Source organism: Ruditapes philippinarum, unplaced genomic scaffold (genome assembly GCF_026571515.1).
Source record: "Ruditapes philippinarum isolate M1 unplaced genomic scaffold, ASM2657151v2 ctg127_1_1_1_1, whole genome shotgun sequence".
Lineage (NCBI taxonomy): Eukaryota > Metazoa > Mollusca > Bivalvia > Venerida > Veneridae > Ruditapes > Ruditapes philippinarum.
In genome coordinates this window covers 431,765-456,059 of record NW_026863855.1, presented here as the reverse complement: position 1 = coordinate 456,059, position 24,295 = coordinate 431,765, and the positions used below count along the sequence as shown (strand labels likewise).

The following is a 24,295-nucleotide window of genomic DNA, read 5'->3' as shown; positions in this document are numbered from 1 at the left end:
TACTACAGAGCAAAAATTGTTACATATTTCGCAAGTAAGAAATAAACTTGAAAATAAAAGAAGTCAATTTTTGGATGAGATTAAGCTTTTTGTGAGTACGGTGATAGACCTTCTAAAGCATCTAGAAGATGAAATATGTCGTGAAACGAATATGAGTATAACGTCAGCGCTGAACGAATTGAAGGATTTCCAAACAAACAAAGAAACTGATCTTAATAAATTGACAAAACTAAAGAAAGAAATAGAAAATAATAAATCTATCGTAACTGATGTTTCAAGGCTTCAAACTGTGCTAAAGTGTAAGCATTTTGTCAAGAACAATAAAACTGCAACGGATAAAGTTTACGATTACGAACCTGTTCTTAATCTTAATAAAGACATTACATTTAATGACATTATTGGAAAGAAGGGCGATAAAAAGACAATACGTTTGGGCAGTGTGACATGCGAGAGAAAGAAAAATAGTGAGGTATATGACACTTTATCTGATGCATCCGACGCTGGTACTGATGATACAACATATACAAAACGAAGTTCGACACATCTGACAAACTCAACGTCTGGTGCTAACTCATCTCAGCTATACAATCGTGATTTCGAGGATACCGGAATCATCACTCCAAGCCAGAATTTATCGAATTTACCATCTCCCAAAAATGGCGAGTTAATTGAGGAAATGAATATGGAAAATGGATTGCAAAGTGACAATAGTATTGACAAAGATGTATTTTCTGATGGAATTGAAGAAGTGAATAACAAAATGCCACATAACAGCTTGTCACCAGTGCTTGAATTGTTTGATGAAAATCCGAAAAGACAACAATTTCTTCGAGATAACGCTTTGTCAAGAAATATATCAAGACGTTCTAGCTATACGGGAACACCACATCGAAAAATAACAACCCCCAGAAGATCGTCACAATCGATCGTTTCCCCGGGAAATATAACTACGCCTTCATTTGTATCCCCAAGACCAAGAAGACACTTAGAATCAATGGAAAGACGGATAGCAACGCTTGTGCGACAAATTAATCTTACGAAGGATAAAGACGTTTCAAATATTACAGACACAACCCAGCTAGGAAACGGAAGTCTCGTTATATGTGACCAAAAGAACGACAGACTTCTTTTGCTTGATGGACAATTTGATATCAAAGACGAAATTAAGCTTAGTGGACACCCACATAACGTGGCTTCTGTCCAGGACGGATGTAACAGAATTGCAGTGACTATTCCAGATGATAACGTTATAAAACTCGTTGAAATTAGTGACAATCATTTTGATGAGAAGATTGAAGTTATGAAATTACAATCTAAACCAAAATGCCGTGGAATAGAATATGCAGACGGTAATTTGCTATACACGACGCGTAATGATGTAGCCGTGCTGAAAAAGGGCGACAAGGGGAGAACTTGGAAATTTAACTATGCATTCAGGGATCCGGTGTCACTGCGCACTGATACCAGACATGGTGTTGTTTTTGTATCATGTCTAGGAGCAAAATCTTTCGGGGAAGTGGTTAAAATGCATTACAAGGATGAGAAAATTGATTTTGTTATTTCCTGTAACGAAATTAACAATCCCGTTTGTTCTACATGCGATCGTGAGGGATATATTTATATTTGTGACATAAATCCTCCCTCCGTTCATCAAGTCTCGTCAGACGGGAAGTATTGCCGCCGATTACTGAGTTCTAGTCAAGGAAAGTTTCAGCATGTGAATTTTCTTAACGGTACTGATATGTTTGTAGTTACTGAAAACGATTCAGACACTGTCAAAATATATGAAATGACTTGATCGGTTTTATATATAACTTACAAATTTATGTTTGATATGAAGCAATAGTATCGGTTTAAAAAGTGTTTATCGACTATTTAGCACCGTGATGAGTTTTGATGCGTAGCAATTGATTTTTTCGCATCCAAACGGCAAAACCGTGTTAAAGAGCCGATTAACATCGCTTAGACCAATATTATTTTGATTCTTACAAGACAAATTTAGGAAGATAACTAAGTAAACGCTTTTTTAAAAGAGGAACTTACTTCGCTACCGATTTTATATATATTATAAAGCCGTTCTATTTCATACCCTACTGCCGCTTAGTTATAAAGAATATAAAATTTAAGAAATAATACGAAACAAATTTTTACATTATTGTTTAGAAATTAACTTATCAAGTTTTCAACAACCTAAAATTACGCATCAGACTGTATTGTGTTTTCATCGGTGCTCCGATAAATCAAACTTTAAATCCCTACCCATGTTAGTTTAATCCTTGCACCTTTATGAATGAGTTACATACTTAGGATGGCGTTATTACGCTGCTTACGAGACGGTGCCGATTTGTCTTATAAGAATTTTATCAACTGATACAGATCAAACATGTGGTGTTAACATTTTGAGATGTTAATTTAGCATCATATGGAAAAGAAGACATATTAAAAACGGAAAATATCGCGTTACTGATGTTGCCTTAAGAAGACTTTGTAAACTATTTTATCGAGGGAGAAAACAGCCGCATATACATGCTGTCTCTTTCCAGTGTTTATTGACAGTTTAACACCGTATTTCTTTCTTTCTTTGTGTGTAATGACAAAATCACGAGGAGTATTGGAATATATTTTCTAACCTGGCATACCTTCAAAATCATTACTGTTTTGCTGAGCCTGATCTTTAATAAATCATCTATGTCAAACAATCAGAGTTAGCTTGTTGACAAAAGTAGCCTTTTCTTATCTTTTGTTATTTAATTATTTAGGACACTATCATGACAACATGAATATGTTTCACACAAACAGAATATGTCTACGTTTGCAGTAGTTATATCATGTAAACGTAAACATTATAGCATCAAATTGCATTTTGTATATAAAATTACCATTTTGATGTCGATCCTATTAAATCTGGATTCAATTTGCATTTTATCATCTATGTTGACGGCATATTTTGTGTTTACTCAAAATGTTGGCTTTTGTTAAACTATTGACGCGTTAAGCTATATATCGATAAATACCAACAAAAGTATCAAGCAGCTTAATCAACTGTACATTTATGCATTCATATTCATTCATATATTTTACTTTTGAGTAGTCTTTCTTTTCGGATCCTTCTGGTATTAAAAAGACTTTCTCTATTCCCTGTTCAAAAAGACAAACGAATTATTTAAATATATTTTTAAGTACAATCAGTATAATGCTTGTTTTTTCTGCTTTTTATAAGAGTTTAAAACATTCAGATGATTTGGCTGTCCCAGCTTTTTTGTCAGTTGAATTTCAACGCTTTTCACTCAAATCGGGCTAAGAAAAGCATAAAAATACGATTTTTAATTTATTTCAAAGTATATTCCTTAACTTATCTTGTTCTTTCTTATTACTTTGCATATGTTTCAGTTTAACGTGCCCCAGCTCATTTATGTAAGAAATTCAAATGTTAGGTTTTTAGGCTTTTAAACCTCAGTGGAGTCCCTTTAAACTACTCGCAATTCAATTATTCTACAACATTTCTAAATCAGATAAACACAACTTCATATATTTACGTGCATTTATTTTCATTGTTCTTTCTTGTTGGTCTATACTCCAGTGTTCTAAGATTGCTTTATTGTTTCATTTCAATAAGAACTAGACATCGGATGCTTAATAAAGCGACATTATTATTATAACAACACGTGCAAGCATATGGAACAAACTTCGCATTCAATATATAATTAACAACATTAAGTAACATAGATTGGTTATGAACAGATGTCAACATTAGTTTATTATCATTACAATACAATTCTTATACACAGGTAAAAATGTACCACATGTTAAACGTATGTTACATACATGTTTTACATGTGGAAGAAACATATGGTGTCTCCAAGAAAAAGTACCCCATATGTTTAACATATGGTGAAGACACATTTTTTTCTAATGTTTTCATATGGAAACACATGAATAACATATTTTTTCATATCGTAGGAAACAGTGTTTCTCCAAGAAAAGGACACTGTATGTTACATTTATGGTATAAACTTATGCTTTTCACATATGTATTCAAATGAATCATGTTTTTCATTGTGTTCCAGAGTTTGGTTTGTTTGAACTTGATAATTCATAAGAATTTAACAAGTATAGCTAAGTGTTCAACATCACACCAAACAATTTTCAAACATCAAAAAATATGTAAAATATACACTGCAAATATTTGTACATATTATATGTAAACTTTGAAATATATACATTCATTTCTTATTGAAAAATTTGACTTAGACTTAATAGAAAATAAACTTTTTATACCTCCCTTTATTTACATGAAATGTAAAATTTGGTAATATTTTTTTTGATAAATAATGCTTTTGGAACTTACAAAATTGATAAATCTTTAAAGATCTTGTAACACAATTTTTTATGGGTTTAATCATAAATATGATGCTCAAATTAAAGATTTATCAATTTCGTAAGTTCCAAAAAGCATAATTTATAAAGATATTACAAAATTTAACATTTCATGTAAATAAAGGGAGGTAATAAAAATAACATATGTTTGTTGTCATGTTTTTCATATGGTCCTGTTTAACATATGTTAACCTTACATAATTATGAAAAACAAATGTTCTTAAACACATGTTTTTCAACACATACGAAACAAATATGTTTTACATATGGATACATATGGTGTACCAAACATACAACAAAAATGTGGTACATTTTTACCTTTGAATATGTTGCTTTTCTGAATGTTAACAAGTAAAATGTCTATATAAAACACACACACACACACACAATAAAAAGATAATTGCATGTATTTTACTTTTCATATTTATATTGCGTTTCTTGTCCAACTTCCTTGTATCATCACATTAACGATGAAAAACTAAAGGCGTATTTACAGGAAAATATAGCTAGTATTATGTCAATACTCATAAGTCAATAAAACAGTTATTGAAGTAGTGGAAGATGAATCAAGTTTTTTTCACAACAGTCCTTGCACTTTACTTTCTATAATAGTAGTAATCGTCGGTGGGTGCGGCGACAAATAACTCATCCAGTGTATTTCGTATCTCCTTGAACGTTGGTCGCTTCTTTGGGTTTTCTTCCCATGATTGCTTCATAACACCATACCATCTATTGAAATATAATAAAAAGGATATAGTACATGTTATTTACCGAGCGTATCTATTACGTACTTTTTTTCTTTGTTTTTGAGTTAAGTACATCAAATGGTAAAATCGTATTATTTGCAATCATTATCGATATATAGAGGATATTTGTTTAGTTCAGTGTAAGATCGGAATATATTTCACCGAGTGAGCACCAAAAGGTATATTTCACGAGTGGCGCAGCCACGAGTGAAATATTAACTTTTGGTGTTGACGAGGTGAAATATATTTCGATCTTACATTAAACTAAACAAATTTTCTTTTTATTATATGCAAAGAAACGTTTAAAAAGACATTTTTAACTTAGCACTAAATGGAAAGGGCGCCAAATAATAATATAACGTGACGTCATTTACGACGTCACGTCATTAAGTTGGTTTCTAGTACTGTGAACGCTTGTATTTCACTGAAACAACGTACTGGGCTCAAATATTCAAAACAGTGAAATTATCAAATCGATAATTTCACTGCTTCAAACAGTGAAATTACCAGTTTTTAACTCACTGATATATTTCTATAAACCACCGAAAAGCATGTAATACATTATTATAACCCTTTTAAATAGTGTTAAATAAGTTGAGGATATAAAAAATGATCTTACTTGTCATCGCACTGTTCAGGTTTTGGAAGACGGTAGCCACCTTTCAGCTTAGCCGGCAATTCACGGCCTCTTATATTTCCGTATGGACTCTCGCCTGGAATATAAATTAAAATCATACTTTCTAGATAATCCACATTTACATTGAATTATTGTTTGTTCTTTTAAACCATTTTATTTTCGATGACAGAGGATGTTCACAACTTTTTACTATAAAAGTGCACAATCATACAGGTTTAATCTACACAATATTTACTATAATTAACAAAAATGTGAAAGAACTGGGTATTTAAATACATACTTAGCAAAGGATAGCTTTCTAATCAAGTAATCTAAAATCACTTACAGAATAAGATAATAAAACATCACCGTATGTATCTATGTTAAAGCAACACGCCTCAAGATGAGTCAAAATGTTTTACGAAAATGAAATTTGAGAGCTATTTTCTAAGAGTTTAAGAAGTTTAAGATTCAAGATTCAAGTAATAATCTAAATGTTACTTGCGATTAATAGGTAATTTTGGTATATTTATCACCATTTATCTACTGCTTTACTAACGACTCATGACTAATTTTGCTTTTTAGACATTCTTTTTGGTAACTAACGTAGGTTTTAAGCACCGTTTGGATTTTGTTAATACAGTCTTTGTTCACTTCAAAATATTTTACTTTTAAAATTCATTTTCAAACTTTTATAAAAATCAGTATGAATCTGGAGGCATGCTGCTTTAAAGTGTTACCAAAAGTAAATATCTCCCAAAGAACGACTCCAAATGACCAAACATCACTTTTTTCAGTCGCATCTACCGTTGATTTTAGACATTCTGGGGCCATCCATTTCAATGGTATTCTCTCCTTTAGTTTAGGTAAAATGAATATTTTTTTAATAACTGTGATATAAATGATTATATTAATTTAGATTTTATGCTTAACAAATTAAATAAACAAACACAAATAACCGGATATTATACCAGGGATGTATTTATTTGTAAGAAATTGCATTTCAAAAATATAACAGATTCGATGCTTTCTCAATTATCGTTTTCTACATGACAACCATTTTATTTTCGTTTTAAGATAATTTAATGTTTATTCATTGAAATAAACATACATCAAGCCAATATTTTCAGTGATACTGTTTTGAATTGAGTTAGTATAAAAAGTAACCCTCTTAGTGCTATCTCCATCGTCCTTTTCTTCTGGTTGCGGCCCGAATCCTGTTATTTGTGGGTTAAGTTCAGCATCGAGGAGGACATTGCGAGCTGCTAAGCGGCGATGAACTATCTAATATACAAATAAGTATTTATTAATTTTTGATAACTTAATATCTGGTAATAGACACATGTTGTTATTTTCACTTGGTAATAGTACTTACTCATAACATTAAATAGTTTAGATTAACAATATACATGTATCAAAAATTGTTCAATCAACATTCCTGTCTTTGATAATGATATGGTTCCTATTTTTATTTTTATACTAACACATTTTCTATAATGAAAGTCTGACTTCTTAATCTAAAGACAAAATATTGTAAACGAAAGTATCCTCTGTATATGAATGGTCTCATAACATTAATTCCTCATTGAATATAACCGTAAATACGTTCCGTTTGGCAAAGTCGGCAAATTGATGCATTGGTTACAAAGCATGTGATATGAACATTGCTGTCGCAATACCGAAATTACAAAGTGTTGATACCGCAACACTTATTTAAGCATTCTAGTAGTTAAATTATCTTATTCTTCACTATTCGTCTTTTTTATGACAAGAAATTTAACATTTAAGTCAATAAAAGACTAACGCTGGTATTAAGTGAAGTTTTGCGATTTCTAATATAATCTGGGGTTACAATATTTTGCAAAAAAAAAACTAAGCAATTAAAGCACACCAGTGTAACTTACCTATAATAGCGAATGGCATTGAACAACGCAACTTTAAAGGTAGACGTTTGTTTGTACCGGTTAGATACAAACAAAAACACTTCCGGATATCAACTATTACTAGATTTTATATTACCTTTCTTTGTGCAAGATATTCCATCCCACGGACGACTCCAAGTCCAAATCTCAGTTGGCGTTCAAGAGTTTCAACAGTAATATTATATTTCATTGTTTCCAAATAGTCTCGCATCTGTCCATTCGAGCAATACTCGTAGATAATAAATGGTCCAACTTTAAAACAAAATGAATCATATTATCTTCAAAGCAAATAACTGTTAATGCTGACTGGTTAAGATTATGTAATAAAGAAAACACATATCCATTATATTGGTGTCTGTAATTTTCTGATACAATTACAGGCTTGGTGACTAAATTATTTTTAGAAAATTTGCGCTTAAACGGTGATAAATATAACACCTTGATACAAAGTCACTGAAACACTTTTCATTTATCTTTAAGCATAATACTTTTCATTTTTCTTTAAGCATAATACTTTTCATTTAACGTTAAGGATAATTATTTTTACACACGTTTTTGACAAATAGCTTACTGTTTGTTTCGGACACAACTGCCCCTATGAAATGCAATACATTTTCGTTCTTGCCAACAACAACGGAGTTAAAGTTTATCTTTGCCTTCATCAGGAACTCATCATGCTCGGAGTAGTTTTCTACAGTCATACAAAATATATGTATACATAAACTATGTTTGATTATATATGTCAAAACTTTGTAAGAATGTCAAAGTACTTAATAGGAAATTCTTCTATTTGAAACTACTGCAATATCATTAAGTATGCCAATAATCCATCTGACCACATAACAGTATTTTTTTAGAATATACAAACGTTTCAGCGTCTTGGCCACCACTGTTTCGTTCGTTGATCTTAGTTTTGCCAAGTAGATGTCAGCAAAGCTTCCTGATTTCAGCAAGGAATCTAACACCACATCATCTCGATCCAACTGCCAATTTTGTATGTCCTTAAAATCCATCTCTCCATACATATATAACGAATCAGCGTTACTCTGAAAGAGAATGATTTTTAAATATATCGATATTAAATTGTTTACTGACGAACGTGTAACCAACCACGCTACTCTCCCTTTGAAAATAATCAGCAGATCAGCAATATATATACATTTCGTTGTTCATTCTTCGTATAACAAGTACCCATTCTTGAAATTTGATATGAATGACAAAGAATGCTTATTTTTAATTCTACTTTTTACTTTGTTTTGTGATGTTTTCAAATTCACCCAAAAGGTGATAAAACATAACAAGTTGAAAACACTTACAGATACATAATCATTTTGTTTAGCTCTTGATCTGTTTCCAGCGACAGTTTTCCTATATTTTATCGACATTGCATCAAGACGTCGTCGTACAGGTTTCATGTGGCCTCTTCTCAAAAGAACCACAAATATTGCAATCAGAATTCCTAGTATGGCCAAGATGCCTGTAGTAAAAGTTTATAGAAAAACGATACATTAAAAGACACTATATTTAAGGTTAAGATTAACATCCACCTCTTTTTTCACAATCTTTGCATATACCACTTAATACGTATTGATAGCTTTTTTAATACAAAGGTATCCACGTTCACCTTGATAAACACGGTGTAGGCTTATATGATGTTTAAACAATTAGAAGACTTATATTCCCTTTAAGCGTTTAAGTCTTCAGTTTTCATATCATTCTTTAAAATACATCTTAATTGATAAATACACTTACTGACAAGAATGCCTGCAATAGCCCCACCAGACAGGTAATTTTCCTTTGGAGCTGGAATAAATGTTTAAGTTATCAACGCAAGACTGAACGGTATAAACTATATACTTATTTACAACATTGATTTACTCGGATATATTTATAACTATTTGAAAACCTTACGTGCAAGCATTATTTGGAACTGACCATTACATTACTGTTTATAAAACCTTCTCATAATTTTCAATTTAGGAACAACTTGAACGATAATTATTTCATCTTCTTTTCACACAAACATTATAGTAAAATATATAAACAAGAAAAGTCAACATTTATGACATTAGTCTGAAGGAAATATATATGGCACAAATATAGGATTTACCAGTCTTAAATGTGTAAGGAAGTGCAGCCAACTGTGTTCCTTTGTAACCAAGTTTTAATGATATACTGTAGTCTGAGTCAGGTTGAAGTCCAACTAGGTCGACAGACGTCCCTTCATTGTAAACTTTCACCACTCTTAATGTTCCATCTGAGTTATATATGATGACATCGATATCCGCTCTTCCATAGCATGAAGCAGTTTTAGGCAAATCCCACACAAGCCTTACTCCTCCAGCAAAGTTCTTCTGTACTCGAATATTAGTTGGGCCGGAGTCTAAGATTAGTGTTATTGTAAATGAGAAACTATGATTATAATCTAAATAAGAAAAAGGCAACATATTATGCTGCGACTATTGAATATAGACACTTATGATAATCAATTTCAAATATCTTAAGACTAAAATGTTCATTTATATGTTGAAATATTTCTTTAAAATATGTTAAGTTCAGGGTTTGTAACAAATATTAAGAATCAAAAAGAGATTACTAACATTCTTCTAGTCCATTTAGATCTGTCAGTTGTTTGATCTGCAAGACAAAAGTACATGCATTAAAAATATTTTTAATTAACCTCAATGTATTTAAAAAAGGAGTAAAACGTAGCTTTAGGTACGACATACATATAAATAATTTTATTGAATGAAAAGAATGATGTTAGATCATATTGTTTTTAAAACAGGACACTATTGTTCAAATATTTTAATTAATTTACTAACACGGTTAAACAAAAGACAGATATCAGAACATATTCTACATATTCAATGAAAATTCAATAGCATCTCTTTACAAATTACAATGACGTAATATTAACACGGTGTTACTGTTAATTTCCGTGCTTTGATATACCTGTTTTGTAAATGTCTTGAAAAGAAGCGCTTGATTGTAAACTTCGACTTCTATCCTTGCAGATTTATTTAAATCTTCTTTCGGTACAAGGAACCAGCAGTTATCAATATCTAACTTCTGAGGAACAAGGAAGCATGTCTGTAGCACGCAATTACAAAATGGAATCCTTCCACAAGCGTCAGATGCCTGTAATAAAGTTATTTAAAAACAGTTTTGGAATCCTTAAATAAATACACAAAAACACCATCATATCAGTTGCATCATATTTTTTATATATGAATAATTCATGTTCAAATATAAATGAAACAATTACAACCATAAAACACGTTGACGTTTAAACAATTAGAATTAGTTATGTCTACTTGCATTATTTCTGTTGGCTGGAATTGATCCGCTGCCCTGTTCACTTGTGTTATTTTCCACATACAGTTTATATTTTATCTGATGCACACCACTGTCACCATCTGATGCATCAAATGTTATTCTGTTTAATGAATCAGAAATTATTGTAAAAATTTCACAATCACATTATTACTCACTAAAACTTTAACACCACATTAATGAACAATAATTAATACGGAGGTATGATTTACTTTATCATGGAAAGTTGACCTAACATTATATTACTTGATATCAAATATATAAACTACAAACAAAGCTAATTGAGTAAGGTAAAGGGTGCAATACCTTGATGTGTGTGTATATGTTCCATTAACGATATTTTCTTGAAAATGGTCATTAGCAACTCTCGGAGGTGTGTTATCTACATGCACTTCTGTGTAATCGGCACGGGTGTGGTTCATTATATCCGTTGCTCGAACCCATAACCTAACATGACTCCCATCATCAAGTTGTTCATTGATTTCGTATTTTTCAGATAAATCGTGCTTTATCCAGCCTGATGTTGGCTCCTGTTAAAAATGTTATGACATATTTTTGTATTAGAAAAAAGATCGATTAGTAATTGTCATCGGATTTATGTCTCAATTCGTTATTAAATTTCATTGAAACACAATATTTACCGAAGTAACAATGTTGTCTACTTAACACCACTCTAGAAATGGGAAATACGATGTATTTGTACTTAAAATAAAACGTTTAATTACCGGTGGAAGTCAAATATTTGGCAATAAGTGCATTCGGGGCGTCCATGGCCAACTGGTTAATGTCGTTGACTTCAAATCCACATCGCTGTTGGTAAGAATCCCGACATAGACTTTGGATTGATGAAGCTATCCGGCTAGCTTACAAAACGTTGGTGGTTCTACTCATTAGTGCCCGAAAAAATGCACTGAAGGTTTCTCATGCAGCAGTAAAATGAAACGGTCACCATAAGACCTAATACAGTATAATATGTTAATGCGGAAAACAACTACCTCCCCCCCCCCCCGCAAAAAAAAAAAAACAATGAGAGCATGCAATATTTTATAAATAAAGGAAAAATCCTATTGACTTGACAATATTAGTCAGTTCTTCATAGAAAATGGCAATATTACATATTAAATTTAAAGTGTTCAGACTTTGAACTTTAGTGTTAAAATAAATACCTGTCTATTATCAGTGTATACACGGTTGATTTCAAATTTAACAATACCATGTATATTCGGAATAGCGCTGCGTGTCCTTGCTCCTTCGTTATCTGTTAGATTCACATATCTATTGTAAAAATATTGGGATAGATTTGAATTTGAATTTTATATTAAATAGAGTTATTAAGAAATTGTATGTTAGGGTTTCATAGAGACACAACTATGTTTTATGTTTAATAATCTTATAAAGAGATACAAATAAAACATTTTAAGCCACCTGAATTAGGGGTTGAATTATCTGTCATTAAATATCGGACGATTGCTTATTTCAAGGGAAGATAATTCACAAACAAGGCACGCATTGCCCAATTCTTCTGCTTTTGGATGATATTGTTTGCAAAATTGCAGAAATTAAGAATGGATTTAAATTCTTATCATCTTTAAACTTGAAAAAATGAAAATAATGTTAAATGAAAGTTCACGAATCATTATTATAGCAAAGTGAAGAAGTACCACCATCAGCAACTATCATTGTTATCAAAACAAACTTAAAAAACGGGCATTAGGTCTTATAGTACTGCTTTCGAGATAATGTCCATAGCATGTGCCTTGTCCATATTAACCTGATTCTACGTTTTATGTTCATATATCTACTGTAGATGAAATTATTACTTTTGTCAAAACTTATACGTTAAAAAGGAACATAACTAAAAATATAGCTTTCAAAATAAAACCCCTTGCTATTCAAATGTCTTTTCATAAGTTTCTTATTGATGGTCATAGAGAGAAAACAAGACAATTAACTAAAAGTAGAGGAGCTGCAAGTTGTGAACAATATCTTACTTTTTGCTTCGCAGGACACCGTCATCTTGCAGTTCAGCAAATTGTGTAGGGTACTTCAAAACTGGGTTTAGTAGTTTCCCTTGGTCATAAATTTTGTTAACAAAGTGGTTTTTATAGTCCAAAACAATCCGCGTTTTAGTCTTATTATTTGAAGTCTGCCACATGTAACCTGTTTCTGGTATAGCAGTTATTACATGCATACCACCATCTCCAATTTTCACGTCTGAAACGTTTATCGGCATATTAGGATTAAAGGCAGGTTTAGTTAAGGTTATAGAAGAGTCGTTGTCATAAAGAACCAATCTCCTTGCAATTTTAGAGTTATTAGCCTTGTCTGATACTTGTAAAAGTATTGAATACATTCCTGTTTTCGGAGGGAGATAGGTTGGAAAGTCTATAGAAGACGTTTCGTTTGTCTTGAATTGATAAATTGGCTTCAATGGCTCTATTTCTGTAAGGTCATTGTGTATATTTGGTTCCAACTTGAAGACCTCAAGGTAGTAGTAAGCAATTCCAGATAAAGAGTCCGACCATCCATCCCAACTGATGTTAATAGGTTTCTAAAACAATCATCAAAGAGTTATACATAATTCATAACATAATTGTGATTCTTGTTAAGACAGAAATAAAATTAACAGGGGTATTGAGTTTGTAATTTGTGATTTTTAACACTGTTGTATCGCATTACAAATCTAGATAAATACTTAGTATAACATAAATTTATTTGAAACTGCATCTACCTCCGTTATATCATTTCCAACATTGATTGGTTTTTCTCCGTTGCTACATTTGTTTTTGGATCCGATTGAAGAACAGTGTTCAGGTGCAATGAAATCAAACTTAAATTCTATTACTTTGGTAGCCATTTGACCTTTATAGATTTCTGTTTGGACATTTGTCTTTGTATCTTTGTTAAAAAGCGTCCGAAATCCGCCACTTTTTGTAGTGTAGGTCACGGTTAAGCTTTAAAAAAGAATGATAACAGTCCATTACTTTCTACTGACATTGTTTTACATAGAAAAAAACGTGAAATATTCTTTATAGCTTATGACAAACGAACACATACAGTCATGTGAGCGCGGAATATAGATTGACCACATGAATATATTCCTTTTCAAGTTTGAAAGGACAGATATTTCAAAACATACACAGTAATACATTCTGAAGATAAGCAAGACGGTGTTATGTGATAAACCATGTTGATCTCTTGCGACTTTTCTGTTTTATTTGTTCCAATATTTTGTTTAATATCATTGCAAGTATTTGTAGAAAAGAAAAACAATCTACGAACTTTGTCTTCGGAAACAGGTACTTATAAATAATATGATAATTATGTACTTATTGTTTTGTTCTATAAGCTGATGGTTGTTATGCCATGTTCCATGAAAAGAGAAATAGATAAAATGAAAAATTTAGTAATGTTTCAGTTCATGTTCCATTTTTTACAAACAAAATCACAAAAACTTAATACGACCATGTTGATATTGAAATAATTAACTTACTAGTCGTCGTGTTCTATATTGATTTCATAATTTTCTTCTATCTGTTGACAGGATGAAATATCCTCTTGTGGCGACATATCTGATGAGACATTGCAGTTATAGTCCGTGTCCTTAGCAACAAACCTTTTATTGGTGTCACCTAACAATTATAATGATCATCATTTTTATAGGCAGTGGTCTTTTTGATGCATTACTTGATTGGCCTGGTGTTAAATAAATAGAAGGTTGATACAATTAACAAATTATTATGGCCTTTGAACATTTTTATGTTTTAAAAGTTGAACAAAATTGGCATTAAATAACGCAGTGGAGCGATAGTTCGAGGGTTTTGATTTATTACATAATAAGGTATTTTTAAATATCATACCAGTCCTTGGATATTTTGTGTGTTTGACATTTATTCCGCTGAAAACAATTCCAAAGCCATGTCTGTGAACATAATCCGGCGGAGGCGGCAAACTTGGGAGTTTAGGGTATATGGACTTCATTGTAAACTTAGCATAATTGAACAATTCCTGATTGCACCATATTATGTCCTTTTTAGATCCGTCGGAGCAAGGTATGCTTCATAAGAAAAAAAACGGAAAAACTCTTTTAATACTTCAAACTCATTCATTACACTTTCAAACTCAAAGACTTAAAGTGAAACATTAATCAATAAGTTTTATTTCTTGATCAGCTATATAAAAAAAACAACAACAAAAACCGTTTATAAATGTTCGATAATTAAAAAAAAGTTTAAAAATGTTCGATGTTCACCTGAAGTAAAATTGCTGTTTCTGATTAGTTCTTCGAATCTTTGCTAATGTAATTTCGCATTCTCTTATGACAGGTGGGTTGTTTTCTCTTGAAACTTAAATGTGATATATAAATTATAATATTCCTGTATCATTTGGTAACTAACAAGCGGTAGCTAAACATTATTTTTACAAAATATACGACTGAAACTGATAAAATTCATATTTTCGTTTTCCTTTAACAAACATTTACTTGTTTAATAGAACCATATTATTATTATTCTTTTAGTTTTAATTTATTTTAATATATGTTATAAAAGTGCAATAAAACATAAAATAATTTTAAAAGGTTAGCATTTTCATTTATGCTTTGGTGTAAATATAATGTTTTAGTGTAGATTTGGAATAAGATAAGTACTTACAAGTAAGGCATCCTTTAAAAGAATCGGTAAAACCGTTAAAGCATTTGCAAGTATTTGGTAAACTGCATGTTCCGGGGTAACAGGGGAGTTTGTAAGAGCATATCTCTGAACATGAATAAAAATACATTTTATTTAATAATATTGCATTTACAAGTTCAAATATATATCACATTCTATATAAACGTTCTAGGTCGGGTTAATCTTTAAGATGAGAGGAAAAACTATTTTTCTTTTCTATATCATTGCTAAGAATTATTTTATCTACTTTAGTTACCAAAGAAACGTTACATGTGTATCACGTAAATTTGGGACATTTTTAACAGCTGAGTAGAACGTTCTAATCATTTTCAACGGACGGCAGGTTAAGGCGCTACTTATTAGGTAACATAAAGACAATGTACCGTCATTGATGTATATTAAAGTAGTATGTATAGATTGAGTACTAGTGGTTTTCGACGATGTCTGATAAACATATTCCGTTTCATTTTTTACGCTGAAAGGTAATATAAAAGATTGGACTTCTCAATGACAGTATATAAATTGCATTTGGGTTTGCGGGTTACAGTAAAAATATAATCCCAATGAAATTACTGTTGCTCGAGGCGTTAGCGTTAGGCGTTATTTTATTACCCCGAACAAATACTGTTATGATCTAAAAAATTCAATTTATTCTATCTGTAACAAAATTGAACCAATAGTAACAGTAATTCAACTATCCTTACCTTGCACGTTGTAGGTCTACATGAAAAGCTTATTTTTATTTTTTATTTTTAAAGCGAATGATAATATGTACCAGTCATAAACATACAATAAGCTGTGTTTCATAATTTCATTGAGAATCAAAAAAGTTTAACCCATTTATACGGTTATGATCTGTAAAATCTGAGCCTATCCAGAAAATTCATCACATGGATTTTGACCATGTCGATTTATGATGATATCTACATCTGTCTACCACAGCTGTTATGATTAAATAAATAATCCTTTGTTGCATTCTTTAATCGTCTAATTGTTGCATAATGAAACATTCATTTAATTATTCCCATGCAATAATTTCCGCTGAAAACGGATGTTTACTTCTTGATAATTCAACCAAAGGTATTTAAGACGCGAAAAGCAAACTCTAGGGTGCAAACAACTAAATTGAGGAAACAAAATGGCGGCCATTTTATTTCTTTTAAGAAGGGAAATACCACGTGACCAGGTTATTTTATTAAAAAAATCTTAGTCACGTGGTAATGATTGTTTTAATTACTCGCTGTTCACAAACTCTGCCACCAAAGCACATTGCATGTTTTTAACGCAATATACGTATTTATTGTGTAAAAGAAAAATATATCTTGCTCACTTGTTGTACACTGCGTATGCTCATCAAATCCTAATGGACATTCACAAATGTTGGGTTTAGTACATCTTCCACCATTTTCACACGGATTATTGCATATTGCTACAATGTAACAAAATATTAAGATTTTCACTTTTTACAGTCATTAAAAAAAGACAATTTGTAAAAATGAAAGTGGCTAGTTATTAAGGTCATTTTTCTTCTAAGATTGTATAAAGTAATATTCGTCCAGAATGTTTGAGTTGAAAAAGTTCTCATGTTTCTAAACTTCAGCTTTTATCTAAATCTCATCTTTTGCTGTAACAAGATATGTACTTGTTTTGCATTCTTTCCTATCATAAGATTGATATTATCTTAATAAATTCAAGCACATTCACCGGTCTTTTGTGCTCCTTTTCTCCATCTGTTAGCGTTGAATTTGTCAGAATGTACTTCGCATTATATTGCATGAACTGACTCAATAAACCAAATCTCCTTCTTTTAACTCAAAGTATTTCACCTTACAAGTTGTTTTTTTGATTACACTTATAATAAAGTAATTTATTGACTTACGAGTATGTACATTTTAATACTCCCAACACAAGCAATTTAAGGAATGCAATGATAATAAAGTTTTATTCTCATTAATTTCCGACATACCGACAAATATGCATTATAAATGATTTATATGAAATAGATGTGTTATATTAAAACAATAAAATATACTGATATTTAAAGCTTCTTCGAGAGCATATATAAAAAGTAATATTAAGTGTATATGATCAGAGGTAATGCATTTTGTTTTCTAAGCACTACATCAACACTTAGGTATTTGCTTGGTTACACACAGAATATGATTCTGAAATGCGAGACACTGCTAGGTACAAAAACCAGGATTGAGCACAAGACATAATAAAAAATAGTTTAAGTATATTGTGAGAAATTAAACATGTTATTAAACGTACCTATTGAACAACTAGGACCCTTCCACCCAGGGCAGCATACTTGAGTTGGCACAGTATATGGTCTATACGTTGTACACCTACCCCAACCCCTAAAATTCAAAAACAAATCTTTATAAAAGCTTTGTTGTGGGTAGGTATATAAAAACTAAAACAAATGACTGAAGGAGCATACGTTTAATATAAATTAAGAAATTTACACGTTTATTACAAATCAAAAAGGGTTTTATGATCATTCTTCTTGACGTAATGTGGATAATCTATATCTACGAACTATATTCATAATATACCATATCACATTAAAAGTGTTTCAATACTTACCAAGTGCCACAATGCCTATATGTCTTTGCATATTCTGTTCGGACTGAAGGACAATATCCGCTAAAATATAGATATTTATTGTCAGGAATGCAAAAAGCATCAACACCTTTTATTTTATTCTAGAAAAAATAATTAATAATTAAGTAATTAATTAATTAAGGAACGAATTTTGATAAAGCTTGTTTAGATGTTAATGCTAGCATTTATCATTATTTTATACAACATCAGGACACAGCTGTCACATCCGATAACAACTTATCAAAATATCTATTCCTTATGGCAGCGGAGAACTAATTAAAGCTGATAATGCATTCCTCTGCTGATCATGAAGCACAAGAAAAGTTAAGCCCTTGAATCCTGTCTTTAACAAGGTAATCAATTAATCAAACAAAAAGGAGTGATAGTATGTAAGTACAGCATGTGCACACAATTTATCCTTCAATTTGAATCGAGCGACAATGTGACATCGCCACAACACGCCGCACGACTACGCGCCGTTTTGCGTGTCGCGCTAGGGACAGGACGACAAGACGACAGCGCGCTGTTTGGCGCTTTGTCGTGTTGTCGCTAGCGCCAGCGCGACGCACAAAAGCGTACCAAATCAGCCACCATAATAAATACAGCGGAATAAGACATTACTCGCACATAACATGTATTTTGTTTAATTAAGCTCAGCTTGGCAACAAAAATATGAGCAATGTGTCTCCAATATCTTGGAGAAAAGACTTTTGCATTTTGACATTTAGTGGTTACTTTTTGTCTTTTGATAAATGCATTTTTTGGTTGATAAAGACTTACTTTGAAAATGATATGCAGCGATCCTCGACAATGACAAGTAAAGTAAAAAAATGTCTTTTATCTCTTGTAAAGAAAACTGTGAACATAAGTATTACAAACTGCCTGAGATAATAAATTAAAGGATATTGATATTCGTCAAGCGGCTGCCTAGGATTATAATGCACACCATTGGAAGAACTCCAACAAATGTGATAATGTAGCATAGCAAAACTGCTATGACCAACTGTAATAAATTGCAGTTGAAATCCAATGAAAAAACTGAAAAAAGGAAGTAAACTTAATAGTTTACATAGCAAGCAACATTTATGTATTTAAAATACTTGAAGGTTATTGTGGAAGGGTATTAACGCAAAAATTACACCTTGCATTCTTACGTTACATTTTGCTTTATAACTTGTACATCTTTGATTCTTATTATAACATTTTGCATTGTGACATGCACACAATGCATTCTGGCTTGCACATCTTGCATTTTGACTTGCACATTTTGCTTTAAATTGCATGAATCGTTCGTTATTTGACTATCTTCAAATTTATCCACGTAAAAGTTATATGTTTGATGCTAAATCAGTTCAGTTTAATTATAATGATCGTAAAATGTCTACATTTAATGTGTACAAAAATAAGAAACCTATGTTAATCGATATTACATGTATAAATAATACATGGAAGCACGCACTATGTGCAATACAACAAGGCAGTTGCAAACTACACTTTTTTACGACAGAAGGCGCAAGTTCGGAAACATGTACGGAACCAAACGGAAAAACAAAAAATAAACAAGTATCCGTAATATCAATCACCTTCCATACCCAAGCACTTTGAACAACTGTTCTATTTTATTATTATTTTGTTGATTTGAAAATGGGCAACTTGTCATTGTCAGCTGGAAACACACAGTTTCAGTAATAAACACAAAAATTGGTTAAATCATTTGTATATATGTTTGCCTTATTTACTCCATAGCGGAAATGAAAATTTTAAAACAAGACGTAACTTTGTAAACTGAATCCGAACCGCAATACGGACTTTACCCAGAATATAACTGTAGCGCCGCCTGTAAGCATTATTTGGGTGTCACATATTATTACACCAGATGTCGCATTGTATAATGCTTGCTGCATTAATTCGGCTTTCGGCTATGCGTCATTCGACCTTATGACATTCGTCATTCAAGCTGAGTAAATAGACCCGAATACAAACAGTTGCAGGTTAGGTTATTGAATTAATATACCAGATCAACAAATGAATAATAATTGACCGTAAAATAACGATATCAATAATACAATTAAGCAAGACGCACACAGCAGAAAGCATAATGTGCATGTAAGAAAGCAACATGTAAAATTCAGAATGCAAGATGTACAAGTAAGAATGCAAGATAAACAAGTTAGAAAGCACGATGTACAAGTTAGAAAGCACGATAAAACGTAAGAAAGCAATCTGTAATTTTTGCGTTAATACCCTTCCATAGGTTATGTTGAAATCATTATTTTACACAGGGAAGCTTATGTGTAATGCCAACTTTTATCTCGTTGCGGGAAATTCATGACCAGCTAAGATTTTTGCTTTTTTGAAAGAATATAATCTACATTTGGGCCATAAATGTGATAAATTTATTTGTTTATAGGCTGTAAGGGGGATTTTTTGGAAGTAAAACAACACTTGTTATTTCATGCCTGTGAACTTTTAAAGTTAACTGCATGCAAAGCAGTATTAATAAAACAATATTAAATTGCAAAACTGGCGTACAATTCAGTTTGATTCTACGAAATTTGCATTAAATGTTGAACATCATTTGACAATAAACGCAAGCCCTTCGAATGAACTGTTAACGAGAATTGCAACGTTAAGCTATAACTGTGCAAATGACTGCTTTGCTTAACTTAATTAATATTAATATTTTGAATGATAGACGCAATAGCTGTGCTATGTTCAAATATTTGAAAATCGTAAGCATTGTATGAAAATTTTGAAGTTAATTATGTTGTGTGATAAAAATAAAAGCGTATTGTAATTGACATTCAGTTTACCTGAGCAGATTTAGCTAATAAATAATGAATACCTAATTATATGAATTGATGCGTGAATTAATACATTAATTGATAAAGAAATGAATACAGAAATGATACATAGACATATGAATAAATAACTAAATGATTAAATGAATAAATACTTTAATAATTACCCAAATGAAAAATATAAAAACATGAATATAAGAATGAATTATAAAGGAATACTTAAAGAATTTGTTAATGAATACTTAAAAATATACATTATTGAATACACAAATAACTAGTTTACATTAAAATATGAATGCACAATCCATAAATGAAGACATAGAGCACATTAATATATGAGTGGGCACATAAGTTGATGTATTTTGAAGACACATTTAAATATGGTAGGACATAATTATGAATGAATTCAACAATGAATACATTCAATTTAGTAATGTGGGGTGTAAACCATTATCCTTTTAATATATTCAAATAAAAATTTTGAAACATTGTTTGTTTTTTATCAACACTGTCGTGTAGGTTTATCATTTTATATTTTATATTACATTCATTTATCATGCTCTACGTAAAAGTTAAAATTAACCTTTGATAAAGAATTGAAATGAAGGTGATTTTGAACTAACGCTATGTTTACCTAAAATGATAACGTTTTAATTTGATCAATTATTTGTCAACGACTAATATCCCATTAATTATCCACATAATCGGATACAAAAAAGGTCAATTTTATTTTATCAAATGTCCATGTGCAACAGAGATATAATTCAAATATTAGGTTGAATAGTTGATCGATTATTGAATCATATATAGTTATTTATTAACATACTTTAGACGAATTAAATTATTTCCCATAGGTCGTTTTAAATTGAATGAAATTCATTTGCAACAGAAGGGCGCCCACAGCATAATGATAAAGGTCCTTGAATTTAACCCACTTGCCTCTCGCCGCTGTGACTTCGCATCGCACCACGGACCTCGGATTGCTTTGTGTGACGAAGCTGTCTAGTTTTCGCTAATATATTGCACAGTCACTTACGGTCTTTCTCCACAAGTGGAACTAGAATGTCATCTTTTGAACTTGTCTGTGTCAGCGAGGTTAAAACAACTACCCAGTCAACCAACCAACATATGATACAGAACATGGAAACCAGTTGTTGTTTTATAACATAAACAATTATCATGATTTAAAATAACACGGACTTCAATGAGAGCTGATAAAACAGACAAGCAACAAGCATTAACGTTTGAACAAAAACCTCTGTGAAAAAAATCTTATCATAAGTTTGTCTTGAGTAATCATTGTATTGACCTCCAAATTACCCGAAAATAAAAAGCGTGAAACCTTCTTATTAATAATCGCAAAACAATGTGTGCATTTCTCAAAACCTTTAGCATTATTCCTGTTCTAAGTTTTTTTGGTTTTTTTTCTTCTTTTTTATTTCAGCTTAAAATGGAACAGAGTGGACTCGATTGTCTTTTTCAACAATCGTTACTTATTTTTGAATGAGTCTTACAATCAAAAGATGTCATCTCTAATGGATATCAAAATATTGAATGATTAATATCATCAACAACATATTTTACAGGTAAAAATGGATTTTGTTTATCCTTGTATTTTTTTTTCTTTTGTGTATTTTTCACAGTTTATATTTCTTCCCTGTATTTTACATCCCTATTATTTTCGTAAAAAACTTCCGATGCCTCCAGTTTTATTTCCTTTTATTTGATCTATTACCTGTAATGTGCTTTAATTTTAAAACCTGCCCGTGCCATATCAGGACGATAAGTAACATGTTTTTAAAAAAAAGGTTGAATAGTATATCTTAACGGTTATCCTGATACAGTATTTGCTCGGGAAAACGTTTGCATTTTATCTATGAATCACGTTTAGGTTAATAGACTTGTCCAGCATTGAGGTAATAAGTAATCATCATAAAATACTGGACGGTAAAAACAATTTATAAAACGAAGTTGAGCTTAGACCAGCGTGGTTATTGTCGGCAACAATACAGCTATCATTAGCAACGAACAAAAAAAAACAACAGCAAAATAAAAAACACACAAAAAAAACGATATAATTATTAAACAAATGAACAATCAACCAGTCTAAGAATCATCTTATAAAAAAACCAAACGGTTAACTATCTATTGTAAAAATAAATGAACAAGAATAGAAAATGAATTAATTAAGTAAACAAAGAAATAAGCAATCAATCAGAAAATAAAAAAAAAATCGAAATTAGTGCGTTCCAGTTGAAATGTTCGATTGAGCAACTTGAATTAAATTCAAGACTGGTCCGAATAAGCTTCAATGCTTCATCATTTATAAACTAAACTTCTCTTGGTACACTAATCAATCATTTAGATATTCGGTGGTCATGAATTGGTTGGCATTAAAGGACAATAAGGATAAAAATTAAAGTATAAGTTATTAGATATTATGATATTTATTGCAATGGAAAAGTATTACGAATATTTTAGGCATTTATGCACATACATATTTGTTTGAACAGTCATTAAAAAGATGTTTCTCTTCTAGATAAAAATAACATAATTTAAATAAAAATGAAAAAATAAAAAAAATAAAAGAATATAATTGTAATAATGATAATAATAAACAAAATATAAAATGTATACAATAAATAAAAACTTTTCTAAATAAGACTATTTATACTTACCCGAAAGCCGTATCACTATTTAAAATTAAAACAATTACAAATATGTAAAAAGTACCCATGATTATGAGTACTCGCTTGTCTAGCTGTTCACGCTCTCGGTAGTTTCTTATATACAAGCGCTTATCAGGAATGTTGGGTTGTTGTGTTGTTTTTTGCGTTTAATTGGGGAGTCCCATATACATGTATGAGCTTGAGGTTAAAAAAAATAATTATAATTATAATAATAATGAATTGTGTTCTATAGGTGTTAGTTACACTTGTAATATAAATAATTATGTAATAAATCAATTCAATGGACCGTACGATAAAACGTTTAACTCTATACCTTACAAAATATAGCCAATGTAATTCCAGCATTTGCATCACGTGATGTCCAAACGGAAATCATTATTGAACCCAATCTTATCCATATAGCCTCGTTTTCATCTACAGCGAATAAACGTCTTTATCAAACTTTATAGCCTCGTTTTCATTTTTTGACAGTCCAAAATAATATTAAATCCTTATTGTGATTTTTGTTTTAAAATTTAAAGTTTTGTTAA

The 24,295-nt window shown here is 31.1% G+C and overlaps 1 protein-coding gene across 1 annotated transcript; it reads right to left on the bottom strand.

The window, feature by feature from the left end:
- Positions 1-3,628: 3,628 nt before the first annotated feature.
- LOC132723540 (uncharacterized) lies at positions 3,629-23,860 on the bottom strand. The gene is made up of 25 exons (XM_060708279.1): positions 23,754-23,860; positions 18,257-18,316; positions 17,939-18,027; positions 16,998-17,096; positions 15,650-15,754; positions 15,250-15,343; positions 14,858-15,054; positions 14,491-14,629; positions 13,729-13,951; positions 12,989-13,548; positions 12,164-12,272; positions 11,304-11,527; positions 10,983-11,100; positions 10,617-10,802; positions 10,262-10,298; positions 9,772-10,044; positions 9,414-9,464; positions 8,978-9,138; positions 8,530-8,707; positions 8,233-8,352; positions 7,759-7,913; positions 6,907-7,023; positions 6,480-6,594; positions 5,743-5,836; positions 3,629-5,106 (listed from the first exon to the last, which is right to left on the bottom strand). The coding sequence occupies exons 1-25, from the start codon at positions 23,810-23,812 to the stop codon at positions 4,974-4,976; spliced, it is 3,696 nt and encodes a 1,231-aa protein (XP_060564262.1). The 5' UTR covers positions 23,813-23,860; the 3' UTR covers positions 3,629-4,973.
- Positions 23,861-24,295: the final 435 nt, after the last annotated feature.